The sequence below is a fragment of the Sarcophilus harrisii genome, chromosome 1, assembly GCF_902635505.1.
Source record: "Sarcophilus harrisii chromosome 1, mSarHar1.11, whole genome shotgun sequence".
Lineage (NCBI taxonomy): Eukaryota > Metazoa > Chordata > Mammalia > Dasyuromorphia > Dasyuridae > Sarcophilus > Sarcophilus harrisii.
The window spans coordinates 124162792-124187277 of NC_045426.1; the positions used below are offsets into that span (position 1 = coordinate 124162792).

Consider the following 24486-nt stretch of genomic DNA (forward strand, 5'->3'; position numbering starts at 1 on the left):
ACAAACATATTCTAGAAACGTTATTGTTAGGGTGGAAGCTCAGTTAAGAAAGAATCAAAGTTCATGATTCCATAAAGGCATGAACATCTCAAAAAGACTGAGAAATGTTGCTGCTAAACTACCCTACTACAAAATTATTAAAATAAAATTAAATTTATTAAATTTAAATTAAATTTAAATAAATTTATTAAAATATAAATTAAATTTTTATAATAACAATTAATATTATAATAATATTATTATATAAGGAATAATAATTAAATATTATTAATATTATATAAGGAATAATAATTAAATATTATTAAAATATAAATTAAATTTAAAATTATTAAAGAGGCAAAAACCAAAGCTAACACTCAAAGACCAGTGCTGCTCTCCTCACCAGTATTGTACATCTCTTGAGTATAAGAATTTTTAAGTTTCTGATTACCAAGTCTTTTCACAATTTTGAAAATTTGCTTAGAAGTATTGTGGAATATGAAAGAGAATCAGTGTTATTGCTAATAAGGAATTTAAAAATACACAGTGTGAGAGTTTTGGGAAGAGCCATCAATTCCCTCATATACACCAAGAAACAGACCCATTAAATAGAAATGGCTGACCTTTATTTGTAGAATGTAAGTTTAAAATTTTGTTTGGACAGTTCAGTGTGTGTGTGTGTGTGTGTGTGTGTGTGGATAGCGGACTTGCAGTTTCTTGAGTGGAGAACTTCTGCGATGTGGAAACTCCCTCTTCCAAAATACATCAGCACCTTCTTTGCAATGTATAATAAATAGCCTTACAGAATTGACTAGAGGCATTGGGAGGCTCCTGGAACAATTCCAAGGCTGGCTTTCTGTCCATTAAGCCACACTGGTTAATGTGCTTTAAGGTTTGCAAAGCACTGTATAAATTACTTAATTTTGATCCTCACACAGTTCAATAAACAAAAAGGGTCTACTTATATGCTAAGCATTGTGCTAAGCCCTGGGCATACAATAAGAAAAAGACAGTCCCTGCCCTCAAGGAGCTTACAGTCTAATGGGAAGAAGGGGCAACTTTGGGGCTTGAGAAGGTGTTGAGTATCAAAAACCGAGTCAATCAGCATGGTCATGAGACTTCAGGTGATCAGCTTATCCTGAGTGAGGCATGATGTTCCCTTGGAGTCAAAACCAAGCAGGGCTGCTGAGAGAAAATGGAGAGTTACTACTAGAATTCTAAGGTGAGTATGACATATATTAACGCCTTTTTACAGTGAGAAGAAAAAAACTTGGGTAAAAAAGACTCTGATCCCACTGGTCCTACAGGGTAATGGAGAAAACATGACATCCTAGGTCTTCCAGGCTCCCAAGAGCATCTCCCCTTCCCCTATCCTGGGCTGCCTCTTCTGATTACTTGGAAATAAAAAGGCCTGCCAGTCAGGGTAGAAAATTACTGCTTATAAAAACATGAGCCTTCATAGCTTTCACTTTCTTTGGGTTCACAAATATGAGGAATGAAAGAAGGTGTTACCAGATTACTAGGGAGTCTGTCTCCCAGAAATGAATGAGTTCAAAGAATTTTAAAATGTGAGCTGGTTTCTAAAGCATCCTTAGAGAAGATAAAGGTGGTCATAAATTCAGAGATGGAAGGTATCTGATACAGCGAGGTAAATTACCATACAGGTTAGGAGAGACATTCAAATGCATGTTTTCCCGACTTCTAGTGCAATACCTTAAAGCCTCTGAATTATGAAAAACTGCTAAAATGGAGAAGGTACTTCATTCAGTTCCTGAAGCCAACCCATCCCAAGTTAAATTCACTGGTTGTTTCTCACTGTTCCAGTCTAACCCCATTTTGGGATTCTGGTAGAACCCTTAAGGATCGAGAGAAGATTTATAGTGTTTAGAGAAGTATCATTTTGGGATCTTTCCCAGAATCCCAGAGGGAGGGAAATATTTTTTCCTAGGCCAGCTAAATATAGGGACTAACCCTTTCTCCCCTCCTGTCAAGGCAAAATGAGGTAAATCCTCTCTATGATATGTAGTCATGATTTGGAGCAGCAGGGGGATGGGAAAAAAACAGCCCGGCACTCCCATTCCAGTATCTTTTGCCTATTTTCTTGGGTAGATGAGAAAGGAGGTCTTGCCCAAACACCATTGTCTTAATGGATTCCAATTTTCCAAGTGTTTTATTCCTTCATTAAACATGGAGTATCTTAACAAAAATCCTTGAAAGTGATGAGTTAGCTCCATAGCCAAAACAGCTCTTAAATTTTGGGGGTGGGGGAATGTACAAAGGCAGTGAGATCAACATGCAAAAATATACATTTGGAATCTAACTTGATATATGCTAAGAGCTAACTATTTGTGTAACCCAGGGATCGTTTTTATGAAACCAGGTTAGGAAAGTATGCCGTGAGCCTAATTTTTGCTAGACTTACTTTCAATTCTATCAAACAGTGAATCCCCAGTTAATGGGATGTTTGGGTTTGTCAAAACATTATGCAACTGTGTTTTCTTTATGTTGAACCAATCCTGTATTCTTGGCATAAATCCAGCTTGATGTGATCTACTTAATATCACATAGCCTCTTTTCTAACATCTATTAGGGCTACTAGAAGTTTCTGTCACCCTCCAGTTTAGGTTTAAGGGCCCTTTCAGAATGATTAAAGGATATCCTTGATGAGATCCTTACCATTTTGCAAACAAGTTTATGGAATATTGGAATTGTTTGACTGTTTGATAAAACTTGTAAATACACCTTGTCCTGGACCTTTTTGAGAACAAATTTCTTTTGAACAGCCATGTACATCTAACCACAATACAGAACAATGTGACAGAGGACAGCTTTATCAGGGAGTCAGGAAGACCTGAACTTGAGTCCTAGCTCTGACACTGCTCTATGCAGAGTAAGGATAGAGAGGGAGTATCCCTATAGGGGAATCCCCGTATCTATGAAGTTACAAGTCCTTATCCTTAAGAGTCACAGAGAAGATACAAAGTACTTTGAGAATTCTCTGCTTCTGGTTGAGTTATTAAGGGGAAGGGTTCAGGAAGATGAATTTTAGCTGAGTCTGAAAGAGATGTTAGGTGAGGAAGTTCCAGGAAGAAATATAAGCTGGAAAACGAAAGACATGGCCATTTTGTCTTGAGTTTCAAAAATAATAGTAGGAATTAGGAAAATAAAAGTTCCGGGGATCAGATGGTGGACCCTTGAATGCTTGACCAGTTCAGACTTTTATTAATTATAGCTCAAGTTTTCAAAACTCTTCCTTCACAACATGGGGTCACTGGTACTGTTAAGCATTACTTCCCAAATGAAAGCCTCTGAGCAAGAGTAACACATTACATTATCAGAAAGGGAATTTGAGCTCGGGTCACCCGATCCCAAGACTGACATTCATTGCTCTTTCCAACCCACCACAACACCTGCTTTGGAACTTTTTAAGATCCACCAAAAATGAATGACATGAGATCAGAGATGTGGAAAGGGGATGGATTCAGAGGGCAGGCAGTGATGTTGATGGAGGAAGAAGGGGAAACTGGGAAGAATGTGCAGTAAACTCAGGCTAAGTATTAACGGCCTTGTTTCCCCCTTTTTTGGAACGGAGTGGGATAGCAGGTAGGTAGTCTATCAAGAGCACAAGGCCTGACAAGTAATATTTTTGTGTGAATTTTTAAGTGTTGCCGGCCCAGGAGAGGAGCTTTAAATAAGTTAAACAATATACTTCAGGTATAAAGCACCTACTACCCGGGTCGGGGTAGTGCAATAGTGTTTGAGAAGGTACTGCTGAAAGTGCATCAAATTACATTACAGGTCCTTTTGACTATGCCCTCAGCAAACTACAAATCCCGTGAGGCTATGGCAAAGGGGGCGGGGCTTCTTTGTCCTTCCTGGTAATGCATTATGGGATCTGACATCCCGCTGTGGCCTAAATTGTCTTCAGATTTCTTCCGCGGACCCCGCTCCGCCGGAAGTCCTTGAAGCTTCGGACGTAGTTCTTGCTCGCCCTCACGTGACGTCACTTCCGGACGCTGTTAAGTTATCTTGTAGAATGCCGCAGATCTTTCCACCTCAAGAGCACGGCATGTCTCGTTCCTAATTTCCTTTCCGGTGATCCCTTTCCCCTTCTTGTCCTAACAGCAGCAACTCATCGCCACCGGACCCCAGAGGTTAAAAGGCGGGGTGTGGCGAAGCTACGGGTCCCCATACGCCCAGGGTACACAGAAGGCGTAGTAAAAGGAATGGAGCGTGGGGGGAATCCTCGGGAGTGAAGTAGGAGGGCAAGGAGGGGGCAGGGGGTCTGTCCAATGATGTAGTTAAAAAAAAAAAACAACACAACATGGGGGGAGGGGATGGGAAACAAGGGAATGAGTAAGGTAAAATGTCCCCCGAAGGGAACGAGGGATCTAGGAGATGGAAATAAGCAGGAAATGCAGGAAGTGACTGCCGAGGGGATGGAAGGAAGGTCAGTACATTATCACGTCAAATGTCTGTTGCCCTTAACGCCCAGGGGAGTGCTTGGCACATAGTTGGCGTCTAATAAATGCGTCTTAATCTTTACTGTAGTAAATGGTTCTCTTTTCTTTCCCTTTCAGTGCTGCCAGTTACACAGCTTTTTGTAGTTAAGAAAATATTCCTTATCTCGAACTTGATCGAGAGCCAGTGAAAATGAAGGATTGAGAAATTAGTTCGGAACACTTATTTTCCTCGTCTTTTACCAGCCCCCCATTAAGAAGCTGACTTATCTCTATGATGACCAATTTTTTCTATACAGGCACAATTCCTAATGGAAGCCCTTCCCATTTTGAGCTTGTGGCAGCCAGTAAGACTTGGAGGTCAAACCACACATGAATGTTGGCACCATATGCCACATGGACTATGAACATGCTGACAGCAGTCACCACCAAGAAATGAGGAAGGGGAGAGGCATTTATTAAGCACCTAACTATGTGCAGGCACTGTGTATAAGCCCTTTACAAATAAGTATCTCATTTAATCCTCACAACAACCCTGTGAGGTAGGTGCTCTTACCCATTTTACAGTTAAGAAAACTTGATGCAAAGAGATTAAATGACTTGCATAAGGTCACAAAGCTAGTTAAGTGTCTGAACTCAAGAGTACTGACTCCAGACCCAATGTTCCATCTCCACTGTACCACTAAGCTGTCTAGGCAGTATTTGCAAATAGTACAGTGCTTTTTAGCTCAATCAAAGGTGGAAATAAATCATAATCAAGTGAAGTATTTCAAACTTTTGAGATAGGTCACTTTGCCCCCAAGACATCCCATTTGGCTCACCATTCTGACTGGTTATTGAGTCCTAGGAACCAGTTTGAAGTAGTAGCACAGTTACTGGCCTTGTAACCAGGCTCTGTGGGTATGCAGTCAAAATCTTGTTTTCTAGCACTGCAAGGGCACAGAAGTTGTTGGTCTGAGAGGGAACAATGTACTTACCACCTATGGGACTCTCATTCCCTCCCTTTAACTGTCTCTTCCCCTCTGGTTCCAAGTTCTAGCAGAACCATTTGACACATTGCTTACACTGACTGTCCTGGGATCCTATGTCAAAATGAGGGGGACACACCTAGGCATTGAGGTGGCTGAAGGAACTGGGAACTCTGTATCTGGGGAAGATACTGAGGTGTCATAGTTGCAATCTGGGTTACTGCTAAGAAGAGAGTAGAAAGTTAGAAACTTGAAAAATATGGAGCCTAGAAAAAAGGGAAATAGTGGGAGAAAGAAAGTACTAAACACACACCACTAGAAGGGACAGATAAAATTAGCATGCTCAAATAGACTCCAGAAGCCACAGTTGGACAGCAACATTTTGGTAGTGGCAACCAATAATGGCCCCATTCCTCATACAAGGAAGCACCTGCTGTTTGCCAAATAGATGCCAGTCTCTTAAGAGACCTTACTGAGACCAATATTTGGGGTTGAATGGTGGGCAAGGTATAGAGAAGAGGAAGGCACTTTTTAAAACATCTCTGATGTGGAGCATAGGTTCACTGGTTCATTCCTATATGGCATTTAAATTGTTTTCTAAACTTTGGATGTAACCCTTATTAACAGGAGCAATTTTCTTCCACCAGATTGGTGTGGAGCACACATGTTTGCAAACAAGGTAGGTGCTTGTCCAGGACAATGAGATAGTGAAACTTTACTAGAGTTAGAGATATGAGTTGCTCACTTGAGGGGTTTTGTTTTTTTTTAATGAGATAATTGGGGCTAAATGCCTTGCCCGGGGTTCACAATGCTAGGAAATGTCAAGTGCCTGAGGCCAAATTTGAACTGAGGTTCTCCTGACTCTAGGGCCCATGCTCATATTCACTGTGCTTTTCAGCTGCTCCCCCTCCCTTCCCCTCCTCCCCCCGAGTTTGGCTATACATGGGAGAACACTCCTATCACTGTTGCTTCTGCCCTTTGTGCAAGTAAGGGTTAAAAGGGAGTAGGATGACACGGGTTGGGAGACATTCTCCCTGGGGCTCTCTATTCATTCTGATTGAGTTCTGGGAATTATCTTGGAGAGGGTTGTCAGAGAATTAACTCCAACTTGGGTCAGACTACTCCCAGTGATTCTATATAACCCTGACCTGGTCTGACTCCCTGTTCAAGATATAGAGAGCTGGAAGACTGAATTGGAACATCAGATATACACCATCTTCACTGCCTTTCTTGGTGACCTTCCACCTCTCCTTCCCAACTCCCCCCCCATTTAAAACTAGTTCAATTCTAAGGATTTGATAGCAATTCTGGAAAGGAACTGTGAAGAAAAAAGCTTAATATGAATTTCTGGGCAACAAGATTATATGCTTTGTGATCACAGGCAAAGTCCATAATCGGCACTTTAAAAACTCTTCATTTTCTCTGTTCACATTAGATTTGAGACCTTTAATTCCTCCCACCTCCTGCTCCCTTCATTCTAACAACATTCCTTTTGCAAGCAGAGGTAACTACACCTTGATCTTTCCAGAAAACACAGAAGTGGATGGCGCGATGATTTTAACCACATTCCTCATTTTTCTAGTTTTAACTCCACAAGGGATAGACATGATAGTCCTGTTAACTCACAAGGAAGAAAATATATCTGTGGGATTATTTCCTTAATGAAGAATGGTGAACTCCTTTACTTTTCCCATTCTCAGCACTTATCCTAATACCTAGTATATAGTAGACACAAATATTTTCTGATTGATCCCTTCTATCTCCAAAATTTATTCAAAAACAAGTCAAATGGTATAAATGATATGTATCCTAATAATTAAGGATGTACCTGGTAATAGTTATAATTTCTCCCTCTACCAATGCTTTTCCTACAACAACAATATGTGTTATGCTTGGGAAACTTATGCTCCAAAAGCTCTTAACTTCAAATTTGCTTCCAGGATATGGCATTGTGAAAACACAAATGTGTTTTATACTGAGTATAACCAACCACAAGCACGAGCAAAACAGATAATGACCAAAGAAAATAGGGACATTAAATTGTGACATTTTGAGATTTTGACTGCTTTTCCCCTCATCACTCACTGATTTGAAACACAAGCAGCTCAAGTTCAGGAAGTGAGAAAAAACAAGTTGTTAAGCTTTTCCTGCTATCTCTAGGAGGATATACTGGGACATAAAGGGGATGGATAATAGCCAACCTGTAGTGATAAGGTCGACATTTTATTTTTTTTATGGTTACTTAGATCATAGGTCTGACCCACTTACTCTTTTGAAATTCCCACTAAGTTTATCCAATATCCTGAAGTCTTTTTCTGATTCTTGGGGTTACCTGAAATTTTGATGATTCCAAAGTCATTGTGTCACTGGATTTTCTGAGGCAAATTCAATTACACTAGAAAGCCCGATACATTCATCATCCAAAGCACTTGGCGATCCCATCTATATGTAAGGTGTGAATTTTAGGTTTCTACCCAACAAAGAAACACTTCTGTAAGAGTAACAGTCACAACCTTTCTACATGTATATTCCTCAAGCCACTGTCTCGTCTTGATACTGGATACTGCTTAGGTACCTGCTTCCAACTAAAATTTAAAACTATGTCAGGGATAGAACAAGAAAGGGAACAGGTACAACATTTGGGACATATGTATAAGAAAACATGTCTAGAACTACTTAAATCCTATTTTGCTTTGAGAATGGCAAAGAAAAATAAAAGGATTTGAAAACTTAAAGGTTTAGGTCTAACTTGATGAAAAGTCTTAGGGAGATGTGTTCTCAGAAATAGCATAGCTGGTCTTTGTGAGAAGTTCCAATTTTTGAAAATGCAATACTATCCTGAAATGCTATTTTCAGAAAAGATGATTTTTTGTTACTAGTCATCAACATGGGCTAAAAGCATTCCAAATTGTTACATTCTCCTTTTTTTAACCCTTTGCATGCCTGACTTTTGTCAACTTTCATCAAATAAATTGTTCAATTCTTTTTGACCTCTTTCCTTCCAGTGTTACATTATTCCAAACTTCCCTATTTCTATGAAGACCACTAACCTTTTTAGTCATCTATATTTACAACCTACCATCATCCTTCCTTGGTGATGAACTTGACTCATCTAATCACTCACTCCATCACTTCTGGACTTTTAAAATAAGTTTTGATTAGACTCTTTGCCTCCACATAAACAACCAGTGATATCTTAAAAAGCACAGATTCAATCATGTCACTACTTAGTTCAAACTCCACCCCAAATTGGGCTTCTCACACCTACACTCTCATTTCTAAGTTTTCACCCAAGCTACTCATCCCTGCCCCTCAGAACTTGACTCAGGTATCAGATTCTATATGACACTTTACTCCTTGATTTCCTTTCACTTCAAATGCTTTGTATAAGTGCTTGAGGGCAGGTTTCTTTTTTATTTCTTTTATCTTTGTATTTACTAGTGCCTCCCACACAGTGTGCACTTAAATGTTTATCTGATTGAAAGGAAAACTCAATTTTTAATGATAACAAGATCGTATTTTGGATAAATCATTGAATTTTTCTGATCCACCCTTTTTATTCCAAAGATCTAACTACTAAGGCATATACCACATGGAGGTCAAAGACAAAACATTACTCAAAGTAATTCACAGCAGCAGCATCTTTTGTTGTATTAACGCAAAAATCACAATGTAGGAATTTAACAAAATCTTACTGTAATATGAGACATTCAGGAAATGTGAGAATATAAAATTTTGCAGTGAAGTAAGCAGAACCAGAGAAATAACACAATGACTAAAGTGTAAATGGAAAGAGGAAATATGAAACTAAACATTAGTGGCAAAAGCTATTACATATAGTCAGTTATGGTAGATGTATTTGTGGTTTAGCTGAACTACTATTAAAAAATATTGGGTAGGCATACATTCAGAAATGAAGGTGATGATATATGATCCCAACAAAAATAAGATTTTATTTTTAAAATAAGGAATTGATGTCTTTAAGTTAAAACAACAAATTTATAGATGACTATATCAAGACTGAAGGAAAAGCCAGAATACTGACAGATTCAAATTAATAGATTAGAATAGGACAAATCAAGTTAAATTAAATTTAATTAGGCATTAAGTATTAAGTGTTACAACTACTAGATTTTTTTTTTTTTAAACCCCACTGGAAAGGTGGAGGTAGATCTGGATCTGTGATTTTTTTTTTTTTTTAAATAAAGAAATTCTCAATGAAGAAAACTTCCTTTCTACCCTGGTAGACTGATACCTTCTCTATAACTTAGAAGTTTTACAAGACACCAGAGTTGTCCAACTCTCAAGCCTAAACTTCTCAGTGCTACAATCAGATGAAAATGTAATTGGGAAATATTTAAAATAAAAACACAATTCAACAGAATGTTAACTTTGGATTTTCTAAGTCAATGTTTCTACTCGAGTTTGACACTATTACTGGACTAAAGCATAGAAAGATTAAGTGATATATACTTGTCCAGCCAGGATGTATCAGAAATGGTCAAAAGTTTTTCTGTTTTTTAAGTTGGCTTTCTGACCACTTCATCCAGACTCTAATTTAGCAAAGGCAGTTAATATAAGCAACCTAAGGGCAGAAACTGTTTGGTCAAACATCATAAATGTGGTTGACCCAACATTCACACTATCCCAACTGGCTAGTAATACTGCTTTCTAAGGCTTTAAAAGTCCTTTTCCTTTCAACAACTACATGGAGTTTTACAAATTTATTTTTACAAATAAAGAAACCTAGATTCAGAAAAAACAGGAAAACCTAGATTCAGAAAAAACAGGAAGAACCAATCATTAAATATCTTATTTAGTAGACATTGTCACAGATATTGAGAAAAAAGACAAAACTAAAAAGTATTTTCCATAAAAAGAAGTAATATCCTACACTTCATGAAGATCAGAATTAATAAAAAGACTGATAATGGAGATAAAAAAATGTTATGGTACATGACATAAATAATTCTGTCCTGATCTATTTTAACAGCAATTGACCAAAAAAAAAAAAAAAAAAAAAAAAAAGTGTCAAAAATATTGTCACCAATTACAATGCAAAAGTTTAATCAATGTAAATTGCTAGAAGAGACCAGAAAATCCCTTAATCACCAAACATTTTACTTGCCAAGAAATCATCCAAAGGCAAAACTGTTAAGAATAAAGATGGATGATTATGAACACTATTTTCTCTCAATAGGAGAACCTATTTAAAGAAAGCTTTACAAAAGATCCAAAGTCAGTCAAGTCAACCCAAGAGTACTCAGGGATGAAAATGGAATGAGAGCAATCATTAGAAAAAGATTTGAATGAATTTTTCCCCATTAAGAACATTGGAACCACCTGTACTGATGCATGTACAATTTTTGAACTCTGACATCACAATGCCATGATGAACAGGTTCACAGAACAAAAAAGGAATTTATTAAGTGTTTAATATGCCCAAATTATTCAGAAGAGAAATAACTATTTTAGAACCAAGATGGGGAAAACAGCCAGAAAGAATTCATGCTAGAGGGGACATATAACTGTGAGGATGTGGAGAGAAATACCAAAGACCTCATTAATATAAAAAACAAAATGCCTCATAACACCAAACTAGTAACATGTGACAATACACTCTGCACAAAATGAGTTATAAACACAAAATGAAGGCATCTTAAGTGAGAGAATGAGTAGGAAATGAAAATATATTTTAAAACCCACTGTACTTTATTGACTAAAAACTAGAATATTCTTCCAGAATTCATCTCTGTCAATCTATACATCAAAATTATTCAAAAAAAAAAATTCAAAAATGAGTAAGGGTTTGTTTTTTTTCTGTTGTTGTTGTAAGTTATAGGTGAGGGATAAAATGGATATCTATATATATAACATACTTGCCAATACATTCTCCTTTAAAGAGTCCAAATTTAAGAGAAATTTGATGAGGGCAGTTAAATAATGTAGATGTTTTTCTTAAGAATGACATTCTGTTGGATGCATTTAGCCCTGGAAATCCATAGTTTCTAGAAGAAATCCATAATCACTCAAGGATATGCTTTTGACCATCTACACAGCAAAAACTGAAGTGGATATAGGATGTCTTGCCCAGATGGCATGGTATGCATTTGGCTCAACAAATCTAGCACTTGTGCATCAGTACATACAGATGGAAAAACAAGTTAAATCCAGATTTGAATTAGGGGGAAAATAGCACATGGAATTTACCTTTTGGAAATTGCCCCCAGTAAGCATCAAATCTAAGAAACAAAGGCAAATGTTTTTGAATACTAACATGTTGCACTGTTGCTATTTTGGCATGAAGTCAAACAAAAACTTGACACAGATGATATAAAGGCACATAGTGTGAGCAAACTGTAATATAGTAAAAGTAATAGCAACTTCAAAAAAGAGCAAGTTTATGTACAAGATGTTATCAAATAAATAGGAAGAGATGAGTACATATTAAGATAGAAAGCTAGTATTCTACTGGTCAAGAGAAAAAAATTACAGGACACTGAGTTATGTACACCTTTTGTGTTAAAATTATGGGAGGATACACATCAAACATTTGGACTGCAATCTGGATTAATGAAGGGAATTTAAGACAGAAGCTTCTAACTTGAGTGGTCTAACAATGCAAGAGCATTGCAAGGAAGAAGAGTGTTGCCTTATTATGCACTCAGGTCGTCCCATTATTTAAAATGTGCCCCAAAAGGAAACATGATTGATAAACCCTATTTTAAAAGAAATTCCCCTATGGAGGTAGAAAAACAAGACAAGAACAATCCCACTGCTGTCTGACATGGAAGCCTTGACCTGCTTCATTTCTTGTTGATTTACCCCTCTCTTAAGACAGCCTGATCAGTCCCTGCACCTGAGAATTCCCAAGCTCAAATGATTCGCCAGCCTCAGCCTCCCCAACAGTAATTACTACCAGTGTATGCCATGATGCCAGGCAAAATTCCCCAAATATCTTAGAGTAAGTCTCTGGAATATTATCACAATAGAGTAAGAGTGGAATTATACACACATCTGCTTTCATTCCTTCAAGTAGCAATTATGGAATATACATGAAAATGCAGTATCCATCACCAGATTATCTCTTTAATAAAGCAAAAACCTGCATCTAGTTATGTTTTTATCCACATGCCAAAGAAATGCCATGAAATACCTGACACATCTTCACAGCAATTAGTGCCTACTTTTTCTAAAAGCTAAACCTTTTAAAAAGCTGCTCTTTTGAAAACCTTACAAATCCCCATACGCAAAAATATGAATCATGGCAATAATTCACTTTTTGAAATATATCATATATTGCCTTATTTGACCCACAAACCAGATTATAACTACAAGTTTATTAATAATAGAACTGAGAAATAGTTCCTAAGCTAAGACTTGACAGATCAGTGCTCTTGAACCCTAGACTCTATAAGACAAAACATCAGGGCATAAATGAGATATTAAACAATTTCAAACTAATGACCTAGACCATCACAATCTAGTTATACAGATCAGAACCCTTGCCAAGAGCCACATAAGACTGATTTTCTTTATTCTAGCTAGCAAGCCCAAGAAAAGAAGGCAGGTCATTTCTTTTACTTGGAGTGCAACTTCATAAGATTTTGAATTATAAACTGAAAAAGAATCTTTAATAAAGCTCATCCAGTTCAACTCCCCTCTTTCCCCCAATGCCATTTTACATGTGAGGAAACTGAGGGCTAAAAAGGTTAAATAATAAATAAATGACACGTAAGTAATATAATAACTAAGGAAATTCCATACTCTAGTGCTCTCTCCACTATAGCACTCTGCTTGTGTCTGGAAGAGATGCACGCGCAAACATGTATGCACACACACATACTCACACACAGCCGTGCACATACACGTTCACACACATATCATCAAACCAAGGAAACAGCCAAACAAATCTCATTAGTGACACCCTTCCCTTCAACTTAAGGACTCTGGCCCCCAGTATCTTACCTCTGTATTTTTCCTTGATGCCCTGGTCCTGTGACAGACTAGGGTCACACTTTTGTCCTTTTCCCCAGAGAGGGAATTCCAGGCATGTTGAGTTAGTTTAAAATTTTATTTTTTTTCTGTTTTTTTTTTTTTTTAAATATTTTTATGTAATAAAAAGTAAAAGTCCTTGTCAACCATCCTTGTGGGGCATCTGTCTATGTGTCTGTCTCAAGTTAATGGGAAAGAAGGATAAGGGAGCCCAAGTCTGAGGTTATAAATAATAGAAAATAAAAGATCTTCAGTCTCCAGCAGGGATGGGAGGGAATGAAGGGGAAGGGTAGGAGGAAGGATGGGCCAAGCAGGAATCCTCCACTCCCTCTGGACCCTGGCCCCGCCCTGAAGGTTCCCCCAACCTACCCCACCCCACCCCCCCTGCCCCATTCAAGGTGCTTGGTAGGAGTTCCCTACTCCCCCTGTGGGGATGGGCTGGGATGGGGAGTGGAGGGCTAGAGTACTGGTCCGAGCTGCTGGGGGAAGAGATATAGGTCACTCCTCCCTCCACTCAAGGAAGTCTCTCAAGTGACGGCCAGGACCATCTTCAGTTCCCCGGGGGGTGGAAGGGGAGCTGCTGGGAGGGATGAGATTGAACTGGTTGAAGGGGAAAGAGAAGAGATCAGGAACATTAGAACCTAGCCATCTATCCCTTAGTCCAGTGCTGTCCAACTTCTTTGAAGGAGGCGGCCACATTTATGTAAAAACAACAAACCACAAAGTCCAATGTTAAATACTGGCCCTTTCAAAGCACGTGCCTGTTTCTCAAGTTAGTTTTCATTTCTCACAGGCTCTCACTCCCACCTTATCAGCCTCATTCCTGTTTTAACCCTTCCTAATTGGCACGCTACTACAGTTAACCACAGCTTGATAAGCCACAAGTCAGGTTATTAGGTGACAAGCCCAAGGACAGAGTGCAAAGAATGGAGCAACAAACTTAATCAAATTCAGGCAGCAGCTATGGCCTACAAACCACATTAAAACCTTTTGCAGACCAGATGCAGCAAACAAGCAACATCTATCAGGCGGCCCCTTCTGTCTCCCATTCAGTCCCACAATTCTTTCTTGCCACCAGCCTAAAATCTTCCTTGTCAAATTCCCTCACTCAGTTGGATTTCACGAATCCTTTCTTCTACCTCCCCTCTTGTATATTTATCCCTCCCTTCCTGGAAAGGCAGATAAACAAGGCCTGTCTGCTCACCTTGGTGGTGTCCGATGTAGGTGTAGGGTGAAGGTGTAGAAGCAGAAAGAGCAGGCACACCACTCTGGGGCACACCCCCCTGAGGTGGACCCCCATGGCTCTGGGGTGGGTGCAGCAGCATCACCTGGGGTGGGTGGGGAGCCCCAGGATGAGGGGGTGGGGCTGCTGTAATTCCAGTCTGGACATGGGCCTTCAGAAAAGAAGCAGACGTGAGGACTTCACGAGGAACAAACAAAAACTCCTATCTCAGACAGCCATTATTATTATCAGAAAATTCCTATGGCTTTGTTTTTCCACTCCAAAACAGGAGAAACGGGAAACACCCTATTAATAAAACTATTCAGAAGGAGGAAAATTTGGAAAAGAAATTTATGACTCCCTGGGAATGACTATCATGGTCTAAATAACATGGGTTACATTAAAATCACAATAGGGGAATTAGTGGGATATTCAATAAGGCTGGGAAAATACTCTGGTAGCCAAAACAATCAAGTCCTATTGTGTACATATACTAAAAAATGAGTCTAGAAAATGTTATTTTAGAATACTTACCTGGGTGACATGGGCCATATTGGTAAAGCCGTGGGGTAGCTGCTGGTGGGCATGGATGGCATAGACCGCAGCTGGCTGAGGGAAGCTGCTCTGAGGGGACTGAGCAGAGGGTCCCGGTGGCAGAGATGGTGGTGTGCCTGTTAAGGCACCTGGATGGTACAAGTTCTGTTGTGGCTGCCCGCTACCCAAGTGTGGTGGCTGCCCTGCCTGATGCTGTCAGAAGAAGATGATTAGTTTCAAAGGCAGACAAAGCAACAAACTACTTTCACACCTAGCTTTACTTTGTGCCACTTCAAACCCTAAACCCATTCTGATGGGAGATCCCTTCTTCATTCCTCTTTCTTCCTTTTACCCCCATCATTTTATAACCCTAGTATTTTGCCTCAACTCTTAATCCTCTCCCACGTCAGGCACCTGGACAGGGCTGGGGGCCGCATGCTGGGATTGCGGCTGGCTCCCAGTAGGGGTGGTGGCTGGCTGCGGCTGGTGGGCATGGAGCTGCGTGGCATGGTGTGGATAGGACTGGTGAACGGTGGCTGCAGCAGTAAAGAGGGAAAAAGAATCAGCAGGAAGAATGCATGAAAAGGAAAGGGAGCTTATTTCAGGACAAAGAATCTAAAAATATAAAAGACTTACCATAAAGGGCTTGGGGAGTGGGCTGCTCTGCTGGAGGGTACTGAGGAGTAGAAGATGAGACAATGGCCTGGGGGTGGCTGCCTGACGTCAGCATCCTTGGGTTACTCTGAAGCATTGGGGCAAAGACAGGCTAGAGGATAGGGAAAGAAGGGAAGGCTTGTGTTTCCTTGATATTTTCTATACGTCCCAACAAATGCCAGTTGGCATATGATCTAACTCCCCCCTCCCCAAATCCTGGAGAGCCAAAAGTAGGATGGAAGGCCAACAAACACCTACCTAAGGGTATTCTTACATTGGTTCCACCCCCAATTACCTGTGAGGGATAATGCGCCATGGGCTGCATCATGGTTGGCTGGCCTGGGAACTGCTGGGGATTATAGGAAATGTAGGAAGAATATGGTGTGGCTGCCACCAAAGGGGGCCCTGCAGCTGCTGCTGCCTGCATAATAGGGGGTGCTGAGGCTGGCTGGTGCTGGTCTGAACGTTGAGGGGGCAAGGAACCTATAGATGAGAAAGGACACAGCTAAAGTTCAGCATTAATACCAAAAGAGAGTGAAAGTTGAAAGCCAGATGAAGTATTTTTAATTCACCATTTAATGACCCAATATTCCCTAACCCCATAAGAACAAATCATGCTGCTGCATAGTTCGGACCTCTTTCCCCTGTTCTTACCTTTAGCTCCCCGGTATTTGCCCTGCTGACCAGGTACAGAGTTAGATACAGGGTATGGGTACATCTGAGGAGCCTGGAAAGATCAAGAAGACCAGGGCTGTGATTCCCTCAAATCATCCAATTTTCCTCTCGGGCAGTACTGACAAAACCTGAGGGTCATATACCCTAGTTGCTCTCCTCCTAAATCCTGCCCCACCCCCCCCTTTTCACTTCTTACCTGCACGGCTGGCCCCATGTGGATCTGAGGTATATAGGAGATGTACTGGGGGCTATACATCCCACTCTGGCCTGCTGTCAGCACAGGGATTGAAGGAGTTGAATGAGTCCGGGGACCTGGAGAAGTTGGGGTGCTGGTTGACTTGTTCTAAGAAACAAAAGGGGAGAGGAATTGAGGGGAGTTAAGGGAATATAGCAGCACTTCCTTAACAGCTCTAAGTATACAATTATTTACAATTATTTATTTAAACACCTTAGCCTCCCAAGTCTACCAAGTCCCTTTTATAACTTCATTCTTTTATCCTAGCTCTGTTCTCAACTATTCAGCCCTCTCCTAAATGTTTTAAGTATTCTTAAAATATTCTTGTCTCTTATGTTTCCCCTACATATTCCCTCTTTTTCCCTTCTCAACACTGCCTATTTCCAGATAAAAAATAAATGTTATGAACTGCTATTGACCCACAGACTGCTACTCTCTCCCCCTCACTCCATCAGAGCATTGTTCATCCTTTTCCTTTCTCTCAGTTCTGTAAAATCTCTTCTTCTGCTCCCATCTTACCACAGACAACAAAGGCTTTGAAGGGTTGAACTCCTTGGCATTGGGATTCAGCGTCGACTTCTTCACTTGACTATGAAAGAAACACAAAGTTAATAACAGTAGATCTCTTATTAACTTAATACCCCCATCTTCTTGCATTGTTCCTTCAGTCTCTCCCTTCCACTAAAGCATGTGATCCCAGGTCCCCACCCCACTTACTCAGTGACAGGTCCCTCTTCTTTGTCATCCCCTTTGCTGATGCCCCCAGGAGGACTGCCCATTTGGTTCTGTCGAGGTGTTTGAGATTGTTCTGGTCCCTCAGTCCCTCCTGTTGAGGGGAGGGACAGCTTTTCCTCCTTATCAGGTGGAGATTCTGTTTTAGAGGAGCCAGAAGACACCAGGGGCTCTTGAGCCAGAAGGCCCTCCACCTCCTTTTCCTTTCCTTTGGCTTCCACCCCACCCTCCTTGGGGCCTCGGGGGGAGAAAGGATCTAGGTTGGCTTCAGGAGAACTGCTAGACTGGAGCTGCAGGTCAAAAACACATATTATTGGAAATGGTTAGAGGAAATGCACATGTTTAATTTATATCGGATTACCTGCTGTCTTGGAAAAGAGGGAAGAGAAAAGAGGTAGAAAAACACAAGGTATTTTTTTGTTGTTTTTTTTTGCAAAGGTGAATGTTAAAACTTTGCGTGTATTTGAAAAAACAAAATACCATTAAGAAAAAAACAAAGGACTTAATATTTGCTGTTCCACCCCAGTTCCTGTCTAAATTCTCCTCAAAAATCATTTCTACCTTATCCTCTCCAATTTTTTTTGATCTATTTACACCTTTCCACATTCCTCATTTGTAGTTTCATCCTCCAAAATCCTTTTGTCCTATCAACATTTCACAATTCATTCTACTAATTTTCTCAATTCTCACCTTAAATTGAGCTCCAAACTTCTTCAGTTCTTCCAACTGATAACGTTTTTGTTCATTCTGAAGCCCAGGGGCTAGAACAACAGAAAAGAGTAAAATATCATAGGGAAGTTCTCTCTCTTCCCTAGAAAGGCTAAATAAAGTTTTAAGTGTAGAAACTAAGAAAAAACAAACAAGAAAACTTAAAAGGAATGTAATAAGATACATTGGAATTAAAGCCTTAATAGCTCTTTCATCTCTTCCCCATTATTCTTCTTAAAATATAGAGGAAAAAATCACCTAACATTCAAGGATGAGAAAAAAGACACCTAATATTTAAAGATGAGGAGGCAGAAACTAATCTTCACCTTTTCCAGCTATTCGGGCTAGTTCTGGTGGCTCCAGAGTTCTCCCAGGTTCCTTTTGGGGTAGTTCTTTTCCTTAGTGGGAAATAAAAAGCCATACACTATAAAGACCAAATCATAAATTAATTAAATTTTGCCCTTTCTCTTCCCCTAGACTCCCACCATTTCCCTTACCATCATTAGGAGCTGTAACTTTTGGGGAGGTGGGGGAAATGGGGCCAGCTCCAGGTTCCATAGCTGACGAAACTGGAGGAATGGAGGTTGTAGAGGTGGGAACCGCAGAGCCTACAGGTGGCTCAGGACAGGAAGCTGAGGCTGGGGCAGGAGCAGCTGACTTGGGGGAACGAGGTGGGTACATCCGACCAACTACCAAAGTTAAACAACAGATTTGGACACATAATTCAACTTAACATACATATTGGCAAGTTACATTTTCTCTTTCTACTTATTTGACAATAATTGTTCCTAGCATCTCAAAGACACATCTATCCCATCCCAAGAAAGTAGAATTTCTTATTATTCTCTCCTTATCCAAAGCTTTGCTGCCATTCTTCCCACACATTTCTCTTTAATTCCATCCAGGACACTTCACGACTTATTATTCTTTATCTCTTTATAACTTTTAACTCCTCATATAACACGTTTAGAAGTCTTACCCGTAGGAGGTGGGGCAGAAGTTTCTCCAGGGGGCCGGCTACTAGGGGAGGACATGGTCTTTGCACCTCTAAGGGGCCTTTGGGCTTTCGGGGACATGCGGGAAGGACCTATATGTTTAAAAAAGAAAAAAAGGAAAAAGGAAAAATATAACAAAAATGGCATATATCAAGTTATAGCACTAACATTACCCTTTTGACCCCATTCCAGTTCCACTTTCTCAATTTCCCTTTCCTTTCCACAGTCCTGGCTCACCTCCATTGATGCCACGGGGCTCAGGACCAGGAGTAGGACCACTACTGTCAGGGTGGTGGGGACCACCCCGAGGGGGCAAGGAACCAATGCCTGGTCGACCTCCCCGGGAGCTGCTGCATCGAACTCCTCCTCGGGGACCTCCCTCCCTCATTCTCTGGGGCAGAGGGATATATTTCCCTTCCCTAAGAAAAGGGAACAAATGAAGATTAATAAACAAACAAAAATACTCTAAAAATTAAAAAGCAGATGGGTTATGTTTCTCCTTACATCACTGTATCAAGGCTTTTATCTACCTACTTTTTCTAATTTCCTTTCTGATTCTACTTAAAGATAACAGTTGCAGACTAAAAACTATTTGCTGCAGAAATATGTAATTAACCACTTCCATGGAGGCCAAATCCTGCCAATAAGAACATCTATATTTTCTAAGTTACTTATCCCGTACTATCACCTCTCTTCCCCCCAAACCTGGGACTCTCAATAATGTACTGACCTGGACACTAAACTGGGACTATCACGACCTGAGCCCTGTCGCTGCACAGAGCTGTGCTTCTCCTCCTCTGTTCGTCCATCATCATTCTCCATAGCAATACGTAAACGATACTGAGGACTGGACTCTATTTCTCGGGCCAGTTGGGCTGCACGGAGCTCCCGCTGACGAAACTCCTCTGAGTTGTCTTTCTCCAAAGGAACCCTAGAGGATTCCCCACCCATAACCCATCACAAGCACAATGCAAAGTCAAGAGAAGCAGGAGAAAAAAAGACAAGGGGGGAGGGGGAGGGAGGAACATCAGTATCAGTAAGTGGTGTTTAAGTTTCTATCCCCCCTTTGGATGGAAATCTGTTTCTGCCACCTCGATAGTTGCCCTACCTCCTAGTTCTACCTCTGGAAAGTGTTCAGAAACTCACGTATAAGAAGAGAGGCTACTGTCATAAGTTGTCTTTACTCCATAATTTTCTTCATTGAACTTGAACATTTCATTAGGGTCCCATCCATTAGACTGCAAAATGGACAAGGGAAAAAAGACACATGTTATAAGGAAGAGGAAGAAAGAGGAAAAAATAGACAAATTTTAGGAAAGAACCAATAACTACCTCCCACAATTTCTATTTCTAAAGGTACCATCTTAAATTGACTTAAAGTCCCGACATAAACATACATTCAGGCCTACCAACCCATAACCCAATATCAGCTGAACATTATAGAAGCTCTCAAGATATAATGTACCATATCAGATTCAAGATCGTAGTCATCACTGTTGCCATCACCCCCTTCCCAGCGCTGTAGCACCTTTTCTTTGTGTTCACCATTCACCTTTGAGTTCATGGCAATGGCAGAATCTGTGAACTTATCTATGGGAATAGAGTTTGAAACTAAGAATCACATGAGATTTCATAGACTTACTTCTTTAAAACTCAGAAGGGCAGAAAGGGATGCTACATCTGGGAAAAACAAAGCCTCAACACAACTCCAATTCTTTTTTGGGGGAGGGGAGGGGGAGAAGTGGGAGGCAATAAAGATTAGGTGACTTGTTTACAATGTAAGTATCTGGCCTGATTTAAACTTAGGGAGGCCTCCTGATTCCAAGGCCTGTACCCCACCCACTGAACTACCTGGCTATCTTGAAGTCCTACTCTTCTTGAACAGGGAAAAAGTGGCCTCACATGGTCACTTTGAACAGGAAAAAAGAAATGGCAGGAAACATTTCCCTCTCCTCCCAATGAACAAATAAATCCCCCAAAGCATTACCCTTAGTGGCATAATTGAAGTCAACATTTCTGAAGTGAACCATCATCACATCACTTGGCTTAAACACCATGGTATCCACGATGTCCTCTCGACGGGGACCACCTGCTGGCTCAGAAGCCTTCCTATGAACTGCATCCACTGCTAGTTCAAACTGTAAGACCCACCCACCCACCCCCAAGGCCTTAAGTCAATACTGGAGAAGGCAGATATAGTCTGAAATTTTATCAAAGTAAAGAATTTGCTGTGGTACCTGGCCTTTTGATTTCCTTCCCAAATATTTCCTATTTTAAGTCCTAACTCCCAATTTCTAGTACCAAAAATCAAGCTGGAGATATCTTAATATAAAAATACATGCCTGCCCAGCATCAATACTTTTACAAAGCAAATGTAAAAATATATATATATGAATGTATAAAACATAAAAATATATAAAATAAAAAAACAAGTAATGTGTTTTAAAGTCTATCTTTAAGACTGACTGCACTGCCTTTCCCACACTGCTCCCTTTCCAAATGGTTCCAATTTCCAAACTGGGTTGATGAATATTTACCTTTGAACTCAGAGTCTTGAAAATACCTTCATATGTGGTACCATTTTTCACTTTTACATCACAAGTGGAACCCTGGCAAAAAGAGTGATATTTAAAGACTTCACATTATATTTTATCTAAAATCCCCACCAAACTACTTTAGAAGACAGGTACATACCACAACAGCAGTAAGGAAGTGCAGCATCCTAGAATTATTGTAGACACCCTCAAATACCTGAAAATAACAGGGAAATGACAAGTTGATGGCTAACGGGATGACAGCTATCAGCTATCCAATCCTACACCTTTCTGACTTCTCTTTTGCCAATGATCCCCATTTTCAGTTCTATCCCATCTGTTTCAATCTCACATTTTTACATCTTTGAATTTGACTATTGGAAGGGTACTCACAGGTGACGGTGGGGGCCCCTTTCCTGTGCTCTGTCCCCTATAAAAACAAAGACACTTTCAGTTATTTAAAAGTCTGCCCAACACCTACATTTCTACCTACGAAGGGTCAAGAATGTTTAACCCAACATAAGCCAAGTAAGAAAGATCCACTTCTTTTTAAAGAAATAATAAAGACTGGATAAGAGATGTCCCTATACCTTTTCAGGCCAAGGGCAATGAAAACCTATAAAGCTAATAAAGTCTTCAGGTTTCTCCTCATCTTAAAGTTGGAAAAGAACTAGAGGATCGATAGGTATTATTTTCACCTCAAAGCTCATGGTTTCATTCCCTGCCCAAATTACTGTTCTGTGAAACAATAACAGGTCATCGTCCTGTTCTCGTCAAAAGTCAAGGGAACAGAGCTAAGAATTTAAAACACCATCACCAACAAGGAACCAATGGTCAAACAAACCCAAGCACATGGAGCCGGGTCTAAGACTGGTCAATATAAACCCATCACCCCATAGAGAAAGCCAAAGGCACCTTTATCAAGCCCCCTAAACCGCCCATGGAAGACAACTGTCTCCACCCCCTAGGAAAAGCCCCATTACCCATTCTGGGGAGAACTAACCGCCGTTGATACCGGGGTCCTCACAAGCTGATGTAACTGGCCGTTGGGGGGAGGGGGGCCGTTTGGCGGGGTGAGGGGATCGCGCAGACGCAGATACTATCCACAGGGAGGCCTCACCCATTCGGCGCTTGCGCACTAAAGCCCTCAAGCTTCCTTCACGCTCGTCCGCCTTCCTGCCCCCAGAGCGCCTGCGTGCAGCTTCAATAAGCTCCACGAGAGAGATGTGTGGTCCGCCGAGCTCCCACCCCCGCCCTGACCTTAGAAACAGCCAGCCAAATATTGGACTAGACCGTGCCGGCTACAGCTATTCTTACGGAGCTGCTAGAAGCGTTGTACTAACACCCTGTCATAAGACGGCACCTTTTTCACGCGCACGTATTAGGGTGCGCGCGCGCACAGGGGGTTATACAGGGTCTGCAGTTCCCTCCGGGGGGGGGGGGGGGGAGGTGTAGGCGCAGCCTATTTCTTCTTTATCCATTGGCCCAACTGTGGACTCTACCGTCGCCCCCCCCCCCCCATTGGCTATAGGTAGGGACCCCTTCCCGCCTCTTCCCATCCATTGGCTAAGCTTTGGAACCGCGAGACCCTTCACATCAATTGAGCCGGGACCCCACTCACCTTTACCTCTCTCCTCTTCTCCCTCCCCTCTTCCCCCCACCCCTCCATTGATGAACACCCTTCAACACTAACACTGAAACACACACACACACACAGTCCTCCAGAGTCTTGGCATTTCTTCCTCTTAGGCCGGGAGTGGGGGGCATTCCATTTTGTCCAGTCCATCCCGCCCCGTCTAGGGCTAGGCTCTCTTCTGAACAATCTGCTTGTTGGTAAAAGGGCCACCCCCTCTTCCCCATCATACCCTACTATTAAGCCTGACTTAGGGGTCCCTCTTCCCAAATGGGATCAAACGGAGGAGCCCCGACTCTGCATTGCTTCAAGTCGGGGACCCCACCTCCTCCATTGGCCAGTCTGTAAGGGCACACGTTGCTTCCTCTTTCATCCCTATTGGCTGAGCCCGAGAGTCCCCGCCGAACCCCTCCTGAAAGTTGGATCGGGGACCCTTAGTGTTGCTCCCCCCGAACAACTGCAGCCCACCGCCCAACCCTGGACACTATCTCCCTTCGAAAGCAGCCGAGTCAAGGCACTCCGCGGGGTTTCCTTCCCGCCCCTTACTGGTAGACAGACATTTACCCACAAGCAAGGGCCCTGGGCTGTCCCACATCCCGTCATTCCCCCCTCGTCCTGCCCCTCTTCACCTGGTACTGCCAGTAGCAGCGCCCCCGGGCCGTTCCTGATGCTGATGTGTCGGCGGCTGAGGCGGCAAAACCCCCTCACCTCCCCGGCGGATCCCACTGCCTCCGGCAGGAGGCCCTAGGCCCGGGGAAGCGGCAGTGGGCGGCCCCGGGACCGAGGCGGAGGCTGGGGTACCCCCGAGGCTTCCGTTGGGGGGGCTGGTTCCCCCGGGAGGCCGGCGTGCTGGTGCCGGTTGCTGGATGGGTGTCTGCTGGGGCTGAGATGGCTGAGACGGCTGCGGCTTCAACATGGTGGCGGCGTCCGGAAGGGGAGTTGGGGGGGGGGGAGGCTGGGCTGGGGCCGGGCCCGCCCGAGCGCGCGGGGAATGAAGGGGGTTGGGGAGAGGGGGCGCCGCCGTTAGCGGGTGGGGGGGGGGGGGGGGGGGGGGGGGGGGGCGATGCGTGAGGGATACAAGGAGGCGGCGGCGCGAGAAGGCGCCGCGAGGCGGAAGGGGGGATCTCGCGGGCTTGAGGAAAGCGAGAGAGAGGGCGCGAGC

The 24486-nt window shown here is 41.9% G+C and overlaps 1 protein-coding gene across 6 annotated transcripts; it reads right to left on the reverse strand.

Moving 5' to 3' along the window:
- Positions 1–588: 588 nt before the first annotated feature.
- ATXN2L (ataxin 2 like) lies at positions 589–24299 on the reverse strand. 6 transcript variants are annotated; one of them, XM_023497868.2, is made up of 23 exons: positions 23954–24240; positions 22085–22121; positions 21852–21908; positions 21695–21766; positions 21145–21295; positions 20623–20747; positions 20304–20395; positions 19888–20088; positions 19395–19576; positions 19142–19249; positions 18660–18851; positions 18489–18560; positions 18145–18215; positions 17440–17744; positions 17242–17311; positions 16684–16830; positions 16467–16539; positions 16108–16295; positions 15795–15924; positions 15573–15694; positions 15159–15371; positions 14607–14796; positions 589–1161 (listed from the first exon to the last, which is right to left on the reverse strand). In XM_023497868.2, the coding sequence occupies exons 1-23, from the start codon at positions 24238–24240 to the stop codon at positions 1100–1102; spliced, it is 3147 nt and encodes a 1048-aa protein (XP_023353636.1). In that variant the 3' UTR covers positions 589–1099. The 6 variants fall into 6 exon arrangements, with proteins under 6 accessions (XP_023353636.1, XP_012398739.2, XP_031818919.1 ...); XM_012543285.3 differs by having other exon boundaries at positions 589–1164; XM_031963059.1 differs by lacking the exon at positions 589–1161 and adding an exon at positions 5261–5368 and having other exon boundaries at positions 23954–24299.
- Positions 24300–24486: the final 187 nt, after the last annotated feature.

Coding starts and splice junctions, on each gene's coding strand:
- ATXN2L (XM_031963059.1), bottom strand. CDS start 24,240: ATGTTGAAGCCGCAGCCGTCTCAGCCATCTCAGCCCCAGCAGACACCC. Junction 17,745..18,144: donor AGTTTGGAGCTCAATTTAAG/GTGAGAATTGAG, acceptor TTTGACCTGCAG/CTCCAGTCTAGCAGTTCTCC. Junction 14,797..15,158: donor ATATGGCCCATGTCACCCAG/GTAAGTATTCTA, acceptor TCTTTTCTGAAG/GCCCATGTCCAGACTGGAAT.